This window comes from Lucilia cuprina, chromosome 5 (assembly GCF_022045245.1).
Source record: "Lucilia cuprina isolate Lc7/37 chromosome 5, ASM2204524v1, whole genome shotgun sequence".
In the NCBI taxonomy this organism is placed as follows: Eukaryota; Metazoa; Arthropoda; class Insecta; order Diptera; family Calliphoridae; genus Lucilia; species Lucilia cuprina.
Window position 1 is genome coordinate 49027149 of NC_060953.1, and position 24291 is coordinate 49051439.

General features: G+C 30.9%; 1 protein-coding gene across 7 annotated transcripts in view; it reads left to right on the plus strand.

Annotated features, from left to right (window-relative positions):
- Positions 1 to 24291, plus strand: part of LOC111679299 (titin) — a 258306-nt gene that overhangs the window by 92279 nt on the left and 141736 nt on the right. For 2 of the 7 annotated variants that reach the window (XM_046951801.1, XM_046951803.1), the window contains 9 exons: positions 3125 to 4928; positions 10522 to 10728; positions 10794 to 10954; positions 11673 to 13505; positions 15250 to 16786; positions 17069 to 17560; positions 21099 to 21178; positions 21244 to 21424; positions 21503 to 22398. In XM_046951801.1, the coding sequence (XP_046807757.1) occupies positions 3125 to 4928; positions 10522 to 10728; positions 10794 to 10954; positions 11673 to 13505; positions 15250 to 16786; positions 17069 to 17560; positions 21099 to 21178; positions 21244 to 21424; positions 21503 to 21609 (6402 nt within the window). In that variant the 3' untranslated portion in view covers positions 21610 to 22398. Of the gene's footprint in view, positions 1 to 3124; positions 4929 to 10521; positions 10729 to 10793; positions 10955 to 11672; positions 13506 to 15249; positions 16787 to 17068; positions 17561 to 21098; positions 21179 to 21243; positions 21425 to 21502; positions 22400 to 24291 lie in introns of those variants that run through there. The other 5 variants (XM_046951802.1, XM_046951800.1, XM_046951804.1 and 2 more) reach the window with 5 other exon arrangements.

Sequence of the window (24291 nt, forward strand, 5' to 3'; positions counted from 1 at the left end):
TGTGGACTTCATCTAGACTTTAGTCTATTCTAGTTTAAGATTATATAAATATAGATTCCATAGTCTCGACTATAGGATATGCAATAGTCTGGACTATAGACTATGCTATAGTCTGGACTTTAGATTATTCTATACTCTGAACTATAGACTATTTTATAGTCTGGACTATAGACTATTCCATAAACTATTTTATAGTCTGGACTATAGACTATTCTATAGTCTGGACTATAGACTATTCTATAGTCTGGGCTATAGACTATTCTATAGTCTGGGCTATAGACTATTCTATATTCTGGGCTATAGACTATTTTATAGTCTGGACTATAGACTATTCTATAGTCTGGACTATAGACTATTCTATAGTCTGGAATATAGACAATGCAATAGTGTGGTCTATAGACTATGCTATAGTTTGGACTATAGACTATACTATAGTCTGCACTATAAACTATGCTATAGTCTGGACTATAGATTATTCTACAGTCTGGATTATTTTATAGTCTGGACTATGGACTATTTTATAGTCTGGACTGTAGACTATTTTATAATCTTGAGTGTAGACTATTCTATAGTCTGGCCTATAGATTATTATATAACCTGGACTAGAAACTATTTTATAATTTGGACTATAGACTATTTTATAATCTGGATTATAGACAGGACAATAGACTATACTATATTCAGGATTATAGACTATAGTCTAGATTATTTACTATGTTTATTCTGGTCTGTAGTCTATAATAGACTATGATCTGGAAAATGCTTTAGACTATAAACTGGACTATAGAATATACAGTTCTGTGGACTTGATCCTAGTTTTTAAAGTAAAAAAACTTATTTGCGTAAAACTTTTTTTTGGTAATTTTTTTCAGTTTTGATCTTTTGCTCAAATTATCATAACATTAAAATTACTCTTTTTATCTTTTATTAAAAATAATAAAAAAATTTTACATTTAACCAAAGAATAAAAAAAATACAGAAAAATAAACTTGACGTCAATTCCAAACAAAATCAAACCAACACAAAATAATCGTCCCAAATATACATTTGGTCTAAATTTTACGATAATATTTTATGACATTTTCAAGGAAAAACAAATATTTTCTTTAATGAAAAAAAAACTTTGGCAAATATGATTAAATTAATGATTTAATAGACAACAGCAAAAACTATTTAAATAACAATTTATAAACATTACTTAATAATTTTATGGTATTTTAACTAATTGTCTACTTATAAAGTAATAAATTTTAAGAGAAATATACACACTGAACTCTAAGTGGATTCTAGAATCTAGATTTTAGAATGTTGTTGTTTGTTGTAGAGTAAGCAAGAGAAAAGAAGAAATAAATGTAACACTAAATAGACTGGCACACTTATTGGAAAATCTTATAAATCAGAAAATTTCCACCATTCTATAATTCAGGTTCCATAAATTTGCTAAAAAATCCCTCAAAAAAATATATTTATAATACTAATGGATTAAATAGTTTGTATTTTATATCAAATAAAAATAAAATGTCACATCTATTTTGTGCGACAAAAGAGAAATTTACAAAATTATTTCTATGCTGAAAATACTACCTAACTTTGCGCAACAAAGGGGGTCTTGAAAATGAGGAGTAAAGACATCATGCAAATAGACGTCATGTAATATTTGTGTCAAGTTAATTGAAATTAATTATTAATTACACTATTTTCTTTATTTTCATTAAATCTTTTTCGTTTGTTTTTGTTTTTACTTAAATTTTTTTTAATTTTAATTTTTGTAAAAATGAAATATTAGCAAACAAATGGCTGATGATTAAAATAAATAAGATTTGAGTAAATTAACTGGCAATAGTGAATTTTGAAGTGCTACTATAATCAATCAAACTAAAAAATCAATCTATAGTCTTTGATTTCATACCGATTCTAATCTAGGCTATAACAACGGAACTATACAGATTACAGACTAGAATTTAAACCACACTATAAACTAGATTAAAGACTACACTATAGACTAGACTTTAGAATAGACATAGACTAGAATATAGACTAGAATATAGACTAGACTATGGACTAGACTATAGACTAGACTATAGACTAGACTATAGACCAGACTATAGACTAGACTATAGACAAGACTATGGACTAGACTATAGACTAGACTAGACTAGACTATAGACTAGACTATAGACTAGACTATAGACTAGACTATAGACTAGACTATAGACTAGAATATAGGCTAGACTATAGGCTAGACTATAGACTAGACTATAGACTAGACTATAGACTAGACTATAGACTAGACTATAGACTAGACTATAGACTAGACTATAGACTAGACTATAGACTAGACTATAGACTAGACTATAGACTAGACTATAGACTTGACTATAGACTTGAGTATAGACTAGACTATAGACTTGACTATAGACTAGACTATAGACTAGACTATAGACTAGACTATAGACTAGACTATCGACTAGACTATCGACTAGACTATAGACTAGGCTATAGACTAGACCATAGACATGACTATAGACAAAGTGGTGGTACTCTTGCACCCTATTTCTACACCCTGCGCCTTCAGATGGCAAGTGTTCGCCTGACTCGCAGCATAGCACTATTGCTCCACATGACTAAACATAATGCGAGTAATAATATTTGTTTTTTCCTTCACGCCACCGGATACATTCAAATCCCCATTAAAATACAAATTTAATTGTGTAAATAAATACACAACACAATATACATATACCTACGTAACGACATACATACAAATTTATTTTTTCATAGACTTTTTTGCAGCAAGAAATTAAAAATTAAAATCAGACAAATTATTCAAAATACGAGAAAAAAAATTAAAAACAAATTTTTCAAAGAATAAATAAAAAAATAATATACACTTACCATTTTCTATACTATCAATACATGCAAATACTCACCACAGCCAACACACATACAGACACACTTGTAACACATACATTCACATCCCTACTCCTACATCTAAACAGTCGAATACAAATGTAAATGAATTTGTATCAGATGCTGTTTATTTGAATATTTCACTTGATATTTTGCTTTCAAAACTCACCATTACTCACTGGTTTAAAATATTTTTTTTGCAAATTATTTTCAGTATGAATACGGTCGTGTAACGGTTATAATCCCGCAAGCTTATCCCAAAGACGCCGGAGTTTATGTATTGACAGCTAAAAATTTAGCTGGTGAAGCGTATAGTTCGTGCAACGTAAACGTCAAAGGACGTCTGCCTAACGAGACATCCGATTCGGAAATGGCTTCCGATATGGATGTAGAACCCATCAAACCCTCTGTACAATTGGCCTTAAAAGATGTGTCGATATTCGAGGGCAAACCAGTGCGTTTGGACTGTGTTATTGTGGGCCAACCAGAGCCCGAGGTTATTTGGTATCACAACGATAGACCCGTTAAAGAATCGGCCGATGTGCAGTTGCTGTTTCAGGGTGACAAGTGTTCGTTGATCATACAAGAAGTGTATCAAGAAGATGGTGGTAACTATAAAGTAGTGGCCATTAATTCGGCTGGTGAAGCCTCTAGCAGTTGTGAGCTGAAAGTGACCCCCTTAAATATAGCCGAACCGGCCACTAGAGCCCAATCGGAAAGACAATCGTTAGCCAAAGAATTGGAGCCTAAATTTGAGAAATTCCTTAGTGATGTTTTGGTCGATGAAGGTGAAACTGTAGAAATGGAAGTAATGACTAGTGGTGATAAGCCCATGACCGCCAAATGGTTTTTGACAAATAAGGAATTAACCAACACCGATCGCTTCCTAATCGAATCCAATCCGAATGGTGGTGTCTTCAAGTTAACCATAAAAAATGTTAACAATGACGACAAAGGTGTTTATACCGTTAAAGTGTGCAATAGTGCTGGTGAGGCGAAATGTTTCTCTCACTTGATTGTAAAATCGGTTAATGCTCCTGAGAGCCAACGTACGCAACAAGTGGAGATTGTTGAACAAAAGACCTGTCCCGAGTTCAAGGAATTGTTCTCCGATAAAACTGCCAATTTGGAGGATTTGGTAAAATTCGAGTGTATTGTTAAAGGTAAACCTACTCCAAAGGTACATTGGTATTTTAATGATCAACCAGTGCATGGTCATAATTTCCTGGTTTCCACTAGTGGTGAACGGGAAGTTTTGACCATTCAAAAGGTAGGTCCCGATACCGTAGGCAAAGTAAGTTGTGTAGCCGAAAACGATGTGGGCAAAGCAACTTGTGTAGCATTTTTAGGTTTGGTAGGCTCTGGCCTAGAATGTATGCCGGCCCAGAGCAATATGCAAACCATGACTCAAGAACACAACACCGATTCGTCACGTGTTACCATTAAGAAACAAACATACACTACCACCTCCACCTCACAAGTCAGTTCGTATGAGGGCAATATGCCTCAAACCGAAATTCACCATTCATCGGCTCATATCGATCAGTCATTGAAACAATTGGGTGCTCAACGTCCCGAAATTATGGAGTCACATCATTATCAGGAATTACATAAATCAAAAGATATGTCTTCACCGCATGTCCAACAGAAATCATTTGTACTTGTCCAATCGGCCGCGAACGGTTCCACCACCACAAACGCCATTGTACCCAGTTCGCCTACTCGTACACGTCGTGAAATCGCGCCACGTTTTACTACCCCACTAACTGGTAAGATTGTTGATCAGGGTGCTGATGTTAGTATGGAAGCCATTTATGACGGTTTTCCATCACCCGAAATTAAGGTCGAGAAAAATGGTGCCCAACTCTTTGATACCGATCGTTTAAAGATTGGCAATAAGTGTAATCGTGTTACCATCGATTTGAAAGAGGTTAATGTTGGCGATGCGGGTCGTTATGCTGTCACCGCCAGCAATACTATGGGTCAATCGACCAGTACAGCCGATTTAGTAGTCAAGAGTAAGTAGATTTTTTCTTTTATATGATTTATTTAAAAATTGCTTGCTTCGGATGTTAACAAAAGTGCTAATGATAACGTGGGCTAGAAGAACATTTGTTAAATAAGTATGATATACATATGTGTATTTGTATATGTATTCAGTATGAGTTCATTGTCTAGAGATTTTGTTAAATCATTAATTTTTTGATCGGATTTTAATAGCTGATGTTCATAAGGATGAAAATGTTTGCAAAAGTGTAAACAAAATTATAAAACTGTGTCTATTTAATTCTGGTTTGTCCAATATTTGGGCTTAAAGTCGAAAAATTAGCAAGAATATGATTAGATTATATAAATGTGGACTATAGACCCGCTTAAAAATCGATAGCTGAACACAAAATCCGAAGACTTTAAACCATACTATATACTAAAATAAAGACTAGACTGATAATCAAATAATAGACCAGGCTATAGACTAGACTATAGACTATTTGTTCGCCTAGGCTATAGACAAAGCAATATAAAAGGACTACAGTTTAGACAATAAACTATAATTTAGACCAAAATGTAGACTGACTATAGTTTACACAATACTGTAGACTAGAAACTAGAGTATATATTAGACTTCAGATTACACGAGAAACCAGACAATGGAATAGTCTATACATTAAATTAGACTATATACAATATTATAGATTATACTATAGACTAGACTCGAAATCATTCCACATACTAGACTATAGATTTGATTATAGATCAGATTTTCGATTTGACTATATAATAGACTATAGACTTTAATATAGACTAGAAAAGAGACTGGACTATAGACTAGACTACAGACTATACAACAGACTAGACTATAGACTAGATTAGACTAGGCTATAAACGAGACTATAGATAACGGAATAGACTTGACTATAGACTAGACTATAGACTAGACTATAGACTAGAATATAGACTAGAATATAGACTAGACTATAGAATAGACTATAGAATAGACTATATACTAGACTAGACACTAGACTATAGACTAGACTATAGACTAGACTATAGACTAGACTATAGACTATACTATAGACTAGACTATAGACTAGACTATAGACTAGACTATAGACTACAATATAGACTAGAATATAGACTAGACTATAGACTAGACTATAGTCTAGACTATGGACTAGACTATAGACTAGACTATAGACTAGACTATAGACTAGACTATAGACTAGACTATAGACTAGACTATAGACTAGACTATAGACTAGACTATAGACTAGACTATAGACTGGACTATAGACTAGACTATAGATAAGACTTCGCTAGACTATGGACTAGACTGTAGACTAGACCAGACTATAGACTAGACTAAACACTAAACCATAGACTAGATTATAGGCTAGACTGTAGACTAGCTTAGTATAAAGTGCAATTTTTCTCTTTACATTATCCCAAAAGTAGTCAGGCACTTGGCCATTTTAAATGTTGTTCTTCTCTTATATCTTTATGAATCTAAACAAATTTCAAATTAATTTTATAAAATAGCGTATAAACAAATTTTGACCGCGTATATCATAGAAATGCATAAAATTAAATGTCAAAAAATATTTACAATTGTCTAGTACAATGATCGCAAGCAATAGTATTACAAAATAATGTAACTTTTGTAGGATAAAAATTAAATGAAATTTTTTTGGCAAACATTTTCATAAATATAAACAAAAATTAAAATTCGAAAACTTTTAAAATGTATAAAATGCTATTCTAGTTTATTTGTTATTTCTTTAAAAAAAAAATTATTTGAAAAAAAAAACTTGTCGATATATTCTATATACAAAATGACAATGATGAAGATCGTGATGATCGTACTGTTTTACTTTTTAAATAATGATGATGTTTATGAGGGCATGTGTCCCTGACCAAGTGAATTCAAAGTTGTTTTTTTTAAGAAACACAAATTTAATTTTAAAAAAATTGTTTTTAAACCTAAAATCAATAAATGGAATATTAAGATGAAAATTAATTGACATTTAAATAAGAAAATGTAAAGTGGAGAGGATTCTAAGGGGTTTCTATGTTAATACATTTGGAAGAAAACCATTAAGAAATTATTTTAAGATTTACTTCTTACTATGATGTCATCTTGATTTCATTAACAATTTTTTTTCTTTCGGGTTCAAAAATTTTCATTTTCCTCCTCTTCGCAAACGATCCTGTTCTTGTTGAAATAATGTATTTCTGGAGCATGATTCTTTAGGTGGGCGTAAATTTATTTTCAATTTAATTGAATATAATATTTTTTTATTCAGTTCAAATGTTTATTTTGGCAATTACAATACAAAAATATTTAATTGTTTATGTGTTTGGGTATTTCATTTTTTATTTAATGTTAAAATGTATTAGTGTTTTTCCTAATTTACTGGAAATTCAAATAAAAATTATTTTTGCTAATTATTTTTAGAAATTGTTATTAAAAATCTTATATGATTTATTTATTTATTTTTGGTAGAAAGAGAAAGTGTAAAAAATAATTGTCTGTTAATTATACATTTTGCACACAATTTATAGACTCAAATAAATATGATCAATAAACACACATACGTATGTTGTACAAGTATGAGCAGCTATATATGTATGAGGAGTATCCTAAATAACTCTCCAATACAGATGTTACCCAGATGTGTAATAAATATTTCACTTTAGACGGATTTGTGAAAATAAATTTTCTATTTGAATTCTTTTGAATGACAGTTTGTTTATATTTTGATACATATTGCATTTAAGGTATATTTCGACAGATTTGCGACCCGCTTTTTTTAAGCAATTAAATTAGACATTTCCTAGTGTCAAGTTTTTGACACTAATGTACTTGAAGTCAAATACATTTCCGGTTGTTGTGCATTGAAAAAGACCTTCTTGAGTATAAAAGAAAAGTTTTTTTTAGGGTCCGATAATAATAGTCTGTAAACTTGAATATAGACTAGACTATAGACTTGACTATAGACTGGACTATAGAATAGACTATAGACCAGAATATAGACTGAACAATTAACTAGAATATAGTCTGAACTATAACCTAGACTAAACTAGACTACAGACTAGACTATAGACTAGACTATAGACTAGACTATAGACTAGAATATAGACTAGACTATAGACTAGACTATAGACTAGACTATAGACTAGACTATGGACTAGACTATAGACTAGACTATGGACTAGACTATAGACTTGACTATAGACTAGACTATGGACTAGACTATAGACTAGACTATAGACTAGACTATGGACTAGACTATAGACTAGACTATAGAATAGACTATAGACTAGGCTATTGACTGGACTATAGACTGGACTATAGACTAGACTATAGACTAGACTATAGACTAGACTATTGACTAGACTATAGACTAGAATATAGACTAGACTATAGACTAGACTATAGACTAGACTATAGACTAGACTATAGACTAGACTATAGACTAGACTATAGACTAGACTATAGACTAGACTATAGACTAGACTATAGACTAGACTATAGACTAGACTATAGACTAGACTATAGACTAGACTATAGACTAGACTATAGACTAGACTATAGACTAGACTATGGACTGGACTATAGACTAGACTATAGACTAGACTATAGACTAGACTATAGACTAGACTATAGACTATAGACTAAACTATAGACTTGACTATAAACTAGACTATAAACTGGACTATAGACTAGACTATAGACTAGACTTTAGACTAGACTATAGACTAGACTATAGACTAGACTATAGACTAGACTATAGACTAGACTATAGACTAGACTATAGACTAGACTATAGACTAGACTATAGACTAGACTATAGACTAGACTATAGACTAGACTATAGACTAGACTATAGACTAGACTATAGACTAGACTATAGACTAGACTATAGACTAGACTATAGACTAGACTATAGACTAGACTATAGACTAGACTATAGACTAGACTATAGACTAGACTATAGACTAGACTATAGACTAGACTATAGACTAGACTATAGACTAGACTATAGACTAGACTATAGACTAGACTATTGACTAGACTATAGACTAGACTATAGACTAGACTATAGACTAGACTATAGACTAGACTATAGACTAGACTATAGACTAGACTATAGACTAGACTATAGACTAGACTATAGACTAGACTATAGACTAGACTATAGACTAGACTATAGACTAGACTATAGACTAGACTATAGACTAGACTATAGACTAGACTATAGACTAGACTATAGACTAGACTATAGACTAGACTATAGACTAGACTATAGACTAGACTATAGACTAGACTATAGACTAGACTATAGACTAGACTATAGACTAGACTATAGACTAGACTATAGACTAGACTATAGACTAGACTATAGACTAGACTATAGACTAGACTATAGACTAGACTATAGACTAGACTATAGACTAGACTATAGACTAGACTATAGACTAGACTATAGACTAGACTATAGACTAGACTATAGACTAGACTATAGACTAGACTATAGACTAGACTATAGACTAGACTATAGACTAGACTATAGACTAGACTATAGAGACTAGACTATAAGACTAGACTATAGACTAGACTATAGACTAGACTATAGACTAGACTATAGACTAGACTATAGACTAGACTATAGACTAGACTATAGACTAGACTATAGACTAGACTATAGACTAGACTATAGACTAGACTATAGACTAGGCTTATAGACTAGACTATAGACTAGACTATAGACTAGACTATAGACTAGACTATAGACTAGACTATAGACTAGACTATAGACTAGACTATAGACTAGACTATAGACTAGACTATAGACTAGACTATAGACTAGACTATAGACTAGACTATAGACTAGACTATAGACTAGACTATAGACTAGACTATAGACTAGACTATAGACTAGACTATAGACTAGACTATAGACTAGACTATAGACTAGACTATAGACTAGACTATAGACTAGACTATAGACTAGACTATAGACTAGACTATAGACTAGACTATAGACTAGACTATAGACTAGACTATAGACTAGACTATAGACTAGACTATAGACTAGACTATAGACTAGACTATAGACTAGACTATAGACCAGACTATAGACGAGACTATAGAAGAGACTATAGACTAGACTATAGGCTACTCTATAATTTAATTTAAAAAACATAAAAAATTTGTTTTTTAAATTCGCAATCTTTTTCTAAATTTACAATAATTATTTTAAAAGAACTAAAATATTTGTCCTTAAAAAAATCGTAAAATATACAAATTTTTTTTTTATTATATAAAATTATTTTGCATTATACTAAAATATTTCGTGCAATTTCGTATATATTACGAAAAAATTCGTGGTGCGAAACCACGAAGCATTTCGTACAATGTACAACATTTTTCGTGTATATTAGGCATGGATTATTTTTAGTATATAGACTATACCATAGACTAAATTAAAGATTGGGCTTGACTTAATTTTTTAACTTGAAGAGCTTTTCACCAACCCTAATGCAAACTTGAAGCGATAATCTAAATTTTTATAAGATTCCAAACTAACCGCGACATTTTTGCCATTACAGAAACCATCTTCCCACCCGTCTTCGGCAGACGTCTACAAGCCCAAGTAGTTAAAAAGGGTGAAAAAATAATAATGGAAGTTGAAGTAACGGGTTTACCCGAACCCACAGTGGTTTGGATGAAAGATGAAAAACCTTTGAATGAATCGGGTTTGTCACAACATAGACTACTAACACAAGGCAATACGCACAAATTGATCATCGAAAAGGGTAAGTAGAGAGATTCATATGAATTAATTAAAATATTTTCAAAATTTATTTCAACTAAAAATTAGGACAAGTTAGCGATTCGGGTAAATACATGGTTAAGGCCACCAATGCAGGTGGCGAAGCCAAAAGTATTGCCGATTGCGCTGTCTTGGAGCCCACACCGGAACGTATGCAGGAAGTGGTGAAGACCATTGTCTATGAGACGCCCAGTGAATTTAAATCTGAAGTAAGTTTGCATGTGAATATTAGAAAATGAGATTTCATTACAAGACAGATTGATTGGTTTTAAAGACATTTTTAATTTATTATATTTTTATTTATTTATTTATTTAATTATTTATTTATTACTTCCCTTTTATGAAATATCCCATTTTTTTATTTGATAAATGCATTTGTATTTATTTTTTAATGAATTTATTTTATTTTTATATTTATTATATATTTATTTTTAATTTAATTTTTTTTAATAATTATTTTAAAATTGTAATGATTCTTTATATATTTAAAACTGAATACAGTTTTTAAATTAAACTTTATTTTGTACCACTTTTTCTTTATTTTCATAAATTATTTTTGAAACAATAAACCACGCGCCTTCTTGTTCAATTATGATAAAAAAAACTCTACAACAATTTTTGAACTTTAAACAAAATGCAAAATTAAACGCTTAAATTGTTTATTTGAAAAAAATTTAAATTTAAATAATTTGGGGAATTGCCTTAATAAATATTTAATGGAATTATTTAATGCCTCATCTTTGTTTTTTCAATGCAAATAAAATTTTCATTCCTACATTCCAAAAAAATAAAAAAAAAAATTATATAAAATGTGATTGTATTGTGATTGTCCTTTTACCACCAATACCTACAACTGTCATCTCCAAAATAACCAACAAAAATATTACAATTACAACAACTTACTACTACTCCAACAACACTTTATAGACGCTTGCCAAAGAACCACAGTCGTTCGAAACCCAACAATCTGATATAACCACCTCTAACGATTTGCATGGCTTATCTGAGTCAAAGATCATAACTGAGCATCGTTGCACTACCGAGGCAACCATGCGTCTAGAACACAAATCCGCCTACTTAGATTTGCCCGAATTACAACAACGTACCAACAACAACAATGAAAACAACACCACCACCACTTCAACAACAGTACCCACACATAACGAGATCAAACCTATACCAACAACAATAGCAACTAGCTCTAACCACTACACTACCACCAACATCCCAATTAATCAGGATGTAACTGATTTCAGTCATCAGTTGGAACAATTAAAATCACTTTCATCCAATTTTGAAAATATGCAGACTAAGATTGGTTATACACAAACCCCACCACCAGTACCACCTAAACCTTATCCACCAGTAACTGCCACTATAGTACCGCCCACAAATGAAAGCTACAACACCAGCTCCATGACCTCAACATCAACCAGCAGCGAAAAGAAATCCTCTTCCTTTGAGTATTTCAAAAAAATCGATGAGGTCATTAAGGAACAACCCAAAGAGGAACAAAAGTTTGTTAACAACAAACCCTTAAAGGTGGAAACAAAGAAATCCTCTTTTAATTTGGAAGAAGAATTGAAAAATTTGAATCTGATACCGGGTTCCCCACCCGAAATCTGTTTCACAGCCGATGGCACAAAAGCCAATAAACCCTCTTTAAACGAAAAAATACAAAAACTAGAAGAAAGACAATTGAGCGGTAAAGAGCCTCCTCATGGTGGTATCTCCATATTTCCACCACAAACACCCACAAAAGCTGCCAACGCAGCTCCCACATTTGCTTCCAATATGCCTTTGGCTTCGGAGACCTATAGTCATGATACTACTCTAACGAAATCCGTAAAAGTGGAATATGGCCAACCGATCATGAGACCAGCTGCCACTCTACCCACACCAGCCCAACAATTTACACGTTCACCTTCTCCCAAGCCCTCGGCAGAGGGTTTGGCCATGTCTAAACTTTGGACTCCCAATCATGTAAGTGGTTATGAAAGTTGCACCAGTGAGTTAGAACAGTATAATGATACGAAATCACAAAAGCATGAAGTTAAAGAGATAAAAATACAAAAATTACCCACACCCACGCAAGAGCTAAGTGCTCCCTTCCTAGTCAAGCAGGTAACACAATCGATACCCATACCCCAAGCACCCAGAAGCAAAACACCCATTGATGGCGTCGAACTGAAACCAGGAACTCCGCCAGAAATTTGTTTTGCCGGACAACCAGAGCAACGGCGTCAATCTCTAGTGGAAACCATGGAAAGAACCCTAGAACAAAATCTCATACAAGGAGGACCCTCTAGGGTTTTGCCACATTCAGTGCCCACCATAACACCTCAAAGCACGAAAGCTCCCTACAAACCACCACCACCCGTAGTACCTCCCAAATTGCAAACACCTCGTGGTGAATACTATGAAAGTGATTATGAAAGTGATCGTTGGAAGTATAGTGGCAGTGAATCGGATGAAAACTCATTGCGTCCCGCTTTAAAACCCCATCAGGGTGCTTTCAAAACTAATGGTTATGCTGCCGATACTGAGGAAATATCCAGTTTTTCTAAAATGGAATCTTCCATGATGGAAAAGAAATCCTATTATGAAAGTTCCTCCACTTCCAATGCTACAGGTCCTGGTCTCGAAAAACAACCTCCCGCCCAACTTTACTTTAGCTCCTCAAATGCCAGCCATCATAATGGTCCCGATAAACAGGAATCATTTGCTTCACAAGAAAATAAATATCATCATGAGGATAAGGTTCGCTTAAAAAGAATAACTAAAAAAAAACAAATTGAAATTGAAAAAATCAATTCAAAATTCTATGTCCTTTTAAATGTCTGCAATTAATTCTGTAAAGTAGCACTAAAAACCTTATTATCGTATTGTAGTGTCGTATTTGTGTTCGAAATTTTTTTTGAAAGTCGTTAGCAAATCAAAGCTTTTTGTTTATTTATCTTTAACTTATTATCTAATTGTATATATAGTTCTACTCAATTTTAAGTGTTTTATGCAAAATCTCGTTAAAATTTTCTTAACAATCTTGAAACTTTTGTCACTTACGAGTGCTTAGTTAACCATCGCTATGTTGACGTTGTTATTCAAAAGCTGTGTTGAAATTTTCATTTAAAATTTTTTCTGCCACCGTTCCTGTAAATTAGTGTACTACTAATCTTTTCATTTTTTCATTCATAAAGCATTTTTATTAACTTTTCAATTTGCCCACTTACTCATTTATTTAATTAAGTATGCATTTTAGTTAATAATATGTAAATTTTTGTGAATTAGTTTTTAAGTTATTGTTGTTGTGTTTCATTTGCTAAAGTTAATATTAAGGTTCTAGAGTTGCAAGCTAAGTAGACCTTTCATTACCGGTTGCACGAAATTGATTTTCACGCCTCGATTAAATAATCCTTAAAGTCTCCTTTTTCCACCCGATCTATTTCCCTTATACGTTACATGAACTTAGATGTTATTTACAATCAGAAGTGTTTTTATTGGAAAAATATATCAGATAATCAAAATATGAAATATAATAAGAATGTTTTGAAAAACAGAACTTAAGTGGAACTGAACTAGAACTAAACTAGAACTGAACTAGAACTGAACTAGAAGTGAACTAGAACTGAACTAGAACTGAACTAGAACTGAACTAGAACTGAACTAGAACTGAACTAGAACTGAACTAGAACTGAACTAGAACTGAACTAGAACTGAACTAGAACTGAACTAGAACTGAACTAGAACTGAACTAGAACTGAACTAGAACTGAACTAGAACTGAACTAGAACTGAACTAGAACTGAACTAGAACTGAACTAGAACTGAACTAGAAATGTACTAGAACTGAACTAGAGCTGATTTAGAACTGAACTAGAACTGAACTAGAACTGAACTAGAAATGAACTAGAACTGAACTAGACCTGAACTAGACCTGAACTAAAACTGAACTAGACCTGAACTAAAACTGAACTAAAACTGAACTATAACTGAACTAGAACTGAACTATAGTTGAATAAGAAATATAAGCTGAAAATCTCCTTATTTAACAGACAATAGATTCCAAAGGTTTAAGTAGCCAATGCAATTGATTCAAGTAAAATTAGAACTTAGTAATAAGTTATAATTATTAATAATCCCGTAAATTTCGTCCCTAAGGCTCTAAAGTAGTATTCTATAACGTCCTGTATATAAATAGATAAAAAATTCGTAAAATTCTTATTCAGCTTAGAATATCCTTAGGAAAAGTTTAAACTTCCTTCAATGTAAACACCGTATGCAACATAGTTCCTTAAACAGAAAATCTTAAATGTAAACTCTAAAACTTTGTACCAGGCATGTATGTTTAAGTTCTCTTAAAATACTTATGTTAAATTTAATCGTAAATGTTAAACACTTGTTTTTTAGCGACTAATTTTATAACAAAAGCCATTGTTCGTATGTTCTTAAAATAAATCCTAAAAATTTCTTTCACTAATAAACATTTATTGCTTTCCTTTCTCTAGGATTACAAGGTTACATCGATGACCAAGAATATTGCCTACAATATGTCGTCGTCATCTACGACTGGACCCAAATTCCAGTCGACACCAATTAAAGCGCCAGTAGCACCTAGTCCTATACCAGTGCAACGTAAAACACCGGCAGAATTCAGTGACTATAGCAGTGAAATTGATGAACGTTTCCGTTCCGTGTCACGTAATTGTGAGTCAGAGAGTGAAATAAAGGGCTATCGTGTAGTATTTCCACCTACACCAGTACCCAAGACTAATGGTCACAAATCGCCTGTAGTGGTGGTAACACCCTCACCCATGGAATTTGAGTCAGCAAAACCTAAATTTGAACCCATCAGACAAGAACAAACTAGGCATGAGGTTAAAACTGAAACTAGTAAACAATTTTATAGTTCTAAGCAGCAACAACAACAGCAGCAGCAGCAAACTCAACAAGTTTTTAAGCCTAAACCGGTAGCTGCTAAGTTCTTGGCTGCTGCGCAACAACAACAAACACCTACACCACCACAGCCACAATTTAGGCCACAGCCTCAACATCAACAACCTGCACCTAGTGCCCAACCTACGATGTATTACAATGCCATAGCTGGAACTCCTTTGCATATGGCTAAAATGGCCACTGAAACGAAGAATGTTATGCAAATGAAAGAGTCTTCCGAGACCTGTCAACGTGTGGTGAATATGCAGCAAACCAAAAGGGTTATACACTTTGATTCCCAAAAAGAAGAATCCTCCTCACACATGCACAGCTATGGTCAGCAGCCTCAACAGCAGCAGCCGACACAACTAGAACCTTTCCCATATAGCCCCACACCTTCACCACGCTGTACACCAGCTCGCCAACGTGTACCACCACCTCCAACGCCCACCAAATTCGTGCCCGGCGACTTTAGAGAATCTGATTATGATAGCGAAATTGAGAATGCTAAAATTGCACCGCTCTGGACTCCCATGGGTGAACAGGGTCCTCTACGTTTCCGTCATGTAGAACCACCACGTCCTGGTCGTTCCTGCAGTCTGCCACGTTCGTATGAACGTGTTCTCTCGCCCATGGAATTTGATCGTGGTCCTGAAATGCCTTCCAAAATTCAGGTTGATGTTAATGCTTTGCGCCAACAACGTGGCAGCAGTGTCAATCCACGCACACAATCTCTTAGTCGCCACTCGTCCATGCGCTCCAATCAACAGAACTATCAATCCACTCTGTACGAACAAGAACAACAGCAAAACTTTTCTCGTGATGATATGAATCTCAAAGTGGGTTCTCCACCCCGTTACGGTTATATACAATCTCAGGCCGAGGAACAGGCTAAAACAATGAGTTCCACATTTATGCAAAAGTCTCACAAGTTTGTCGAAGATGTTCAAGAAGATCTACACAAGATGAGCAAAACTACCATAGTTAATGGATCCTCTACCGAGCCACGCGTTATTACACACAGTTTTAGACCCGGTTTCAAGAGGGCACCCAGTGAGGGTGATAACAAGCCTCAGGCCTATCGTGATGAGTCCAGAGTTTCACAATACGGTAAGTTTGAGCTGAAACATAAAAAATAAAATCTAGGATTTCACAGTTAACTAAAACTGGGTTTCCTTCTTTTCGAGACCCTATATGGTCAAAATTTTTATTATTTTTGTTTCAAAATTTCCTTAGTTTGCTTGTTTTAAGTTTCTTTATTTTTCCAAACATCTCTTTATTTAACCCATTAGTTTGCTTTAGTTTCCCAACTTAAGTTCTAATTTTAAGTTTATCGTCTTTATTTAATGTCTTCCTTCATCCTTTCCCAATGATTTTTTATGTTAAATCCAGGTACGAAATGTGTTGATCCCAATACCGGTTTAATTTACTTTAAATATGATTTCGGTTATGAATTCGGTATATTATTCCCTGGCGAGGGTCACAAATTTGTGGCCAATAAATGGAATAGCTCACAGTCATCATTACCCCCGACTACCTCACAACAGTTTAAACAAACGGGTCGTAAGTCACCTTATCCCCTACCAGGTGGTCGCGATTTAGTTATACCCGTTCGTCATGAACGCTCCACAACCTCAACACCGACCCCTTTATATAGCTCTCAGTCGGGTAGCGGTGGCTATTATTCAGATACCGAAACCACCAAACACACTAGAGGTCCTTCGTATAAGATGACCTCATCGAATGTTCCGTCTTCTTCTTCTTTTGCCATAAATAGACTTAAGAAACGTTACAGTCTACCCAATACCCAGGTGATCGATGTCAATATCGATCGTCTTCATTCAAATGGTTCGCTACATAATTTACATCGTTTACCTTATCCAGGTGCGAAATGATTTGAAAGTGTCTTCGTTTAACTTTTTTGTTGTTGTTGTAATGTTTGTAAAATTTATTGTTGTAATTTGATGTTGTGTTTTCAATAATTTTAGTTAATTTTTGTTTTTTTCTTTCCAAGATTTGATCAAGCTTGACTTAAGCTTTCATTGAAATAATTTCATTTGTTTAATAAAATATAAAAAAGAATAATAAATCGTCGATCATATGAAGCTTCTTAGCAAAAATAAAGCTCCCTTCTTATTCTTCTTCTTCTCCTGTACAAAATCTTATCAAAAGCTTTCAAAGTTCGGAAAATGCTTTCACTTTGTTTTTATCATAAACTTTTTTATGTCCCTTTCAATCATCATAGATCTAATAATATCATTAAACGTTTGGAAGATCATTTTAATATACATAAGTCCTTGGCAACATGTTGCTTCAACATTTCTCAGCTTCTTTAAACCGAGTTGATATAAAGTGTTTTATACACAAGTTTTTTTTATAAGAAATAAGAATAAGTTGTTTTGAAAAAAGTGTTATACAAAAGAATTTATCTAGAAAGAAGTGTTCTACACATTTTTTTAAATAAAATTGGTCTACACTTTCTTTTAGGAACTGTTATACACAAAATGTTCATTAGAAAATCAATAGAAAATAATGTTGTACACACAAAATTCTATAAAGAAGAAAGTGTTATACGAAAAAATTTTTGCAGAATATAATGGTGTACAAAAAATTTTCTTTACAGAAAAGTGTTATAAACTAAATTTTTAGAGAAAATAATGTCATATATAACATTTTCCATACAGAAAAGTGTTATACACAACATTTTCAAAAGATAAAAACTGTTATACACAACATTTTCTTTACAAAAAATTATTATCAATATAAAAAAAACAGTTGTACACAGAATTTTCTATAGAAGAAACTGTTATATGTAAACTATATATACAAAAAAAGTGTTATTCACAAAATTTTCTATAGAAAAAATTTTCAATAGAAAATATTGTTGTATCCAAAATTGTAATAGAAAATAATATTATACACAATATTTTCTATACAGTAAAGTGTTATACACAACATTTTTTATACAGAAAAGTGTTATATACATCATTTTCTATAGAAGAAACTGTTATATAAAAAATTTTCTGCAGAAAATAATGTTATATCCAAAATAGTTAAAGAAAATATTGTTATACACAAAAGGTTCCATAAAAAATTGTGTTATACATAACATTTTCTATACACAATAGTGTTATTCACAATATTTTTTATATAAAAAAGTGTTATACACAATATTTTTTATATAAAAAAGTGTTATACACAACATTTTCTATACAAAAAGTTTTATACATAAATATCCTTACAGAAAAATGTTTTAAACACAGAAAATTCTATAGAAAAGTGTTATACACAACATTTTTTTATAAAGAAATGTGGTACACACAATCTTTTCTATATAAAAAAACTGTCATACACAACATTTTCTATAGAAAAACTGTTATATACAAAATTTTCTACAGAAAAAATGTTATATCTATACAAAAAAAGTGTTATACACAACATCATCTTTAAAAAAAGTTTTATACACAATATGTTCTATAAAAAAGAGGTACACACAATATTTTCTATAGAATAAACTGTTATACACAAAATTTTCTTTAGAAAAGAATGTTATATACAAAATTTTTATACATAAATGTGTTACACACAATATTTTCTATAGAAAAAACTGTTATGCACAACATTTTCTATATAAAAAATGTTATACATAAATTTCCCTACAGAATAAAGTTTTAAACAGAGAATATACTATAGAAAAGTTTTGTACACAACATTTTTTATACAGAAAAGTGTTATACACAACATTTTCTATATAAAAAACTTTCATACACAACATTTTCTATACCAATAAGTGTTATACACAAAATTTTCTATAAAAAAGAGCTACACACAATATTTTTTATAGAAAAAACAGTTATGCACAAAATTTTCTATAGAAAAAATTATTATATACAAAATTTTATACATAAAAGTGTTACACACAACATTTTCTATAGAAAAAACTCTTATGTACAACATTTTCTATACAAAAAAAGTGTTATACATAAATTTCCTTACATAATAAAGTTTTAAGCACAGAAAATTCTATAGAAAAGTTTTTTACACAACATTTTTGTACAGAAAAGTGTTAAACACAACATTTTCTATAGAAGAAACTATATTTTATAAAATTTTCTACAGAAAATTATGTAATATCCAAAATTGTTAAAGAAAATATTGTTATACACAAAATTTTCTATAAAAAATGTCTTATACATAACACTTTCTAAACACAATAGTGTTACACACTACATTTTCTATAAAAAAGTGTTACACACAATACTTTTTATAGAAAAACAGTTATGCAAACAATTTTCTATAAAAAAAACTGTTATATACAAAATTTGTATACAAAAAAGTGCTATACACATCATTTTCTGTTAAAGGAAGCGAAAAACTGTTATACATAATATTTTTTAAAGAAAAAAACTGTTATACAGAACATTTTCTTTTACAAATTTTTTTACACAAAACTTTCTACAGAAAATGATGTTATAAACAAAATTTTCTAAAATAACATTTACACACAATTTTCTATAGAAAATAGTATTATACACAGAGCTTTTTTATAAGAAAACAATTTGTGTAGAAATCTTTTAGAAAAGAAAATTTTCTATTGAGAGACTGTAATAAATGGAAATTTCTATTGCAAAATTGTTTTATTATAAAACCTGTTATATAGATCATTTAATAGAAAAAGTCTATTGGAATATTTTATATAAAAGTTTTTAAAGGAAATAGAGACAAATTTGAAGGAAAATATTTCAAAAAAAATTTTTGATTTCAAAATATTTTTTCGATTTTAAGTCAAAATATTAAAAAAATTATAAATTGAATAATTTTTTAAAATTTTGATAATGAATTAATGCAAGATATTAGAAAAAATTATTTTTCATAACAAAATGTTTTTATTTCTTTTTTGTAACATATCATTAGGCAGTATTTAAATTATAAAAATATTTGCATAATTTTAGGCAGCAAATAAAATTCTAAAATTATTTAGAAATGTAAAATTCAAAACAAATCCCATTAACTGTTTGTAAATGACATCAATAACATCTTCTAAAGCCAAACAAATGCATAATGACAAACATTTGAAAAATTTGCATGACTTTTTGTTGTTATTAAAAAAAAGGATTAAATCTAGTTAATAAGCTGGTAAATTAATAACTTAAAAAAAGACAAATAAATGTTGCATGTTTAAGTGTTTAAAAAATGCTTGCTTTTAGTAAAGAAAATATAAAACTAATAAAAATAATGCTAAAAGAATTAAAAAAAATTATGTATTTGCCACATAATTTGAATATCCTTAATGTTTAAAGGAAAAAAAAAAATAATAACAATCTGCTTGCTGCTCGCTGTAAGTGTTTGTGTTTGTTAAATAATTCGTTCAAACTTATTTGTGTGAGAAAAATATTTCATTAATATTTTAAAATTATCGTAGCAGATCTACCACAAGATGTACCAGTTAATGCACATTTAAATCGTGATGAATATCCACAAAAACCACCCATGTTTATAACGGTAAGTTAAGGACCAAATAAGATTAATAAAAGGAAAATTTCTAAAATATATTTGAAACCCAACAGCCTCTTAAGGATAGAGCGGTGGTAGCTGGCCAACAGGCCCGTTTCGAATGCATTGTCCAGTGTCATCCTCAACCGCAGATTATGTGGACTAAGAACGGTTACGATTTGGAAAGTAGTAATAAACATATTTTAGAGTATAGAAATGGCGTTTGTCGTCTAACTATACCACAAGCATATCCAGGTAGGATAAACTAAACTTTTTCACTTTCTGAAGGCTTAAATCTCACATACTTAAAAATATTTTTTTAATTTTCTTTAGATGATGCTGGTACTTACTCTTGTTCAGCTACAAATCCCTTGGGCACTGCTACCACCACCGGGTCTCTGGAAGTAACTGGCAAATATAATGCTGGTCAACGTTTTTGAGAAAAAACATACATATAAAAGTTTAAAAATTTCTTGCTTTAAGTTAGAATTATTATTAAATTTAAACATTATTACTCGCCGAAATGTTGGTTAAAAGGAGAAAGATTTGAAACTTTCTGTTGCCAAGTAAAATGATTTCGAAACTAAAATGTTGAGAAACAAAGTTGCATGTAATGATGAGAAGAATATAAAGAATTACTTTTTAGCAACATTGTAACAGCAAATAGTGTCATAGCTGTAAGCAGTGTAATGTAAGGAAAATGTTTCTAAAGAGAAATTTTGTGCAACATGTTGTAAACCTAAGATGGCTGTAACATGTTGCAAACAATCTTTAGTATAGACACTATTGATGTAAATATATATGTTATTTGCCAGCAACATTTATTTGAACTTTAAATACTTAGCAACATGTTGCTAAGCTTTAAACTGCGATATTTTTATAAAATAATTATATTTCTCAAGAGAAACTTTGTGCAACATGTTGTAAACCTAAGGCTGTAACATGTTGCAAACTAACTTTAGTATAGAAACTATTGATGCAAATATAACGATATTGAAGAATTTTGTATAACAAACGTGTTGCCAGCAACATTTATTTAAACTTTGAATACCTAGCAACATGTTGCTAAACTTTAAACTGCGATACTTTCATAAAGTAATAATATTCCTAAAACAAAAAAATAAAAAAAAATTTATATACTTCAATTGAAATTAAATTTCTGCAATAGCAACATGTTGCTAACATTTTTATGTTTAAAATTAACAAAATTTATAAACAATGTTTCTATAAAATAATAAATTTCTATAATTTTTTAAAAATTTGTTTCACAAAAAGAAAAATTACTTCACAAAAAGAAAAATTCGACAACAAATAACAATTGCAACATGTTGCTAAACAATGCAAAAATCTCAAAACAATTTTATAAGAAAACACAATCAGAGCTTTATGTTAATAAAGAAACTCTCAAGATTAGCCCGAAAAACTCAAGTAGTAAAATGTTCTAGTCATCAACAAGTTCCTTATAAGTTTGTATAGAGTAATGAAAACATGTTGCTTTAATCAGTATAATCTGCAACATATTAGAAACTAAAATTAACAGCTTAAAATCTAAACATGTTGTTAATTATATAAAAACCGTTTATATACGACCATAAAACTGTTACAACATTGTTTCTCAACATTGATTCTCTCTAATCATAATTCCCTTTTAATCAACAATATTTAAAACAAATTTTTTAACCCCTATAAATGTTTCTAGTTTTTTCTTTCTTTTAATTTAAATTTTATTTAATTGTTTATTATTTAAAGAAAAAGTTAACCATTTAAGCTTATTATAATATTATAACGCTCCAGTCGTGCAATTTTGTTCTATTATATTTATAACTACCAAACGAATTTTAGGTCCTCGTTAATATTTTTGGACTTAATCAAATGTGAAAACGAACATTTTATTTTGTTTTATTAATGCTTTATAAAACAATATTAATTAATCTCTTAAATGAAAACCAAACCAAAAAACAACAACGATGTTCATTAATTTTAATCATTATTCTATTATAGTATTACTTGTGTTTTTAACTAAAAATTAAAAATATTTTATTCTTATTATATATTTTATTTCAATTTTTTGTGCATTATTTTCAAATAAAGGTATTCAAACGATATATAAAACATGAAAATTGTAACAAATTGAGAAATTAATTTCAAATGTTTTTCAACAATAAATATCATGTTAATGCGGATATCTACTTTAAAAAAGTTTCATTATTGAACATATATAGTTTTTTTCATACCTTCTTAAATTTTCGCACTGTGAACGTATACGTAATATTTATTCACTATATATTGCGTATACTTCATTAAAAGTATATAAAATAATTTTTTATGAACATTTCATAACAATCTAGATAGTATGCATTTTCGATCATACCCGCATTTTAAAAATGTTCTTCAAAAACTATAAAATACGCTATAGACTAGATATAGACTGTACAATAGGCCATAGATTCGACTGTAGACAAGACTTAAAAATATAATATTGACTAAATTATAGAATACGTAATAGACTAGACAAGACCATTGACCAGACTATAGACTAGACTATATACTAGACTATAGATTAGACTATAGACTAGACTATAGACTAGACTATAGCCTAGACTATAGCCTAGACTAGACTATAGCCTAGACTATAGACTATAGACTAGACTATAGACTAGACTATAGACTAGACCATATACCGGCGGATAGAGAGACAGATAAAAAAATCACCACTACACACACACTATTGGCATTTTTTCATTGAAATTGCACTGAAAAAAATATTTGGTTATTTTTAATTTTGAAGATTAAATTGCATTACTGTAAAATGCGAATATTTATAAACAATGTGTAATCAATGTACTTAAGAATGATAATTTCTTCACATAGAAACAACATTTCTAATTAAAATGTACAAAAAAATTATGAAACAAGATTAACTTATTTACTTTCATTGTTATGCATTCTAGAAAATTATTTAGAGTGTACGTTGTTTTTGTAAATTATGCTCTTGCTTTTGCAAGTTGTTCTTGTTTTTTTTAAGTTGTGTTTGCAATTTCTTTAACAAAGCGACATCAACCTGCTTTGTTGAATGCTGTCAAGCAACTAAATAAAATATTTGTATTTTTGATGCTCTTGTT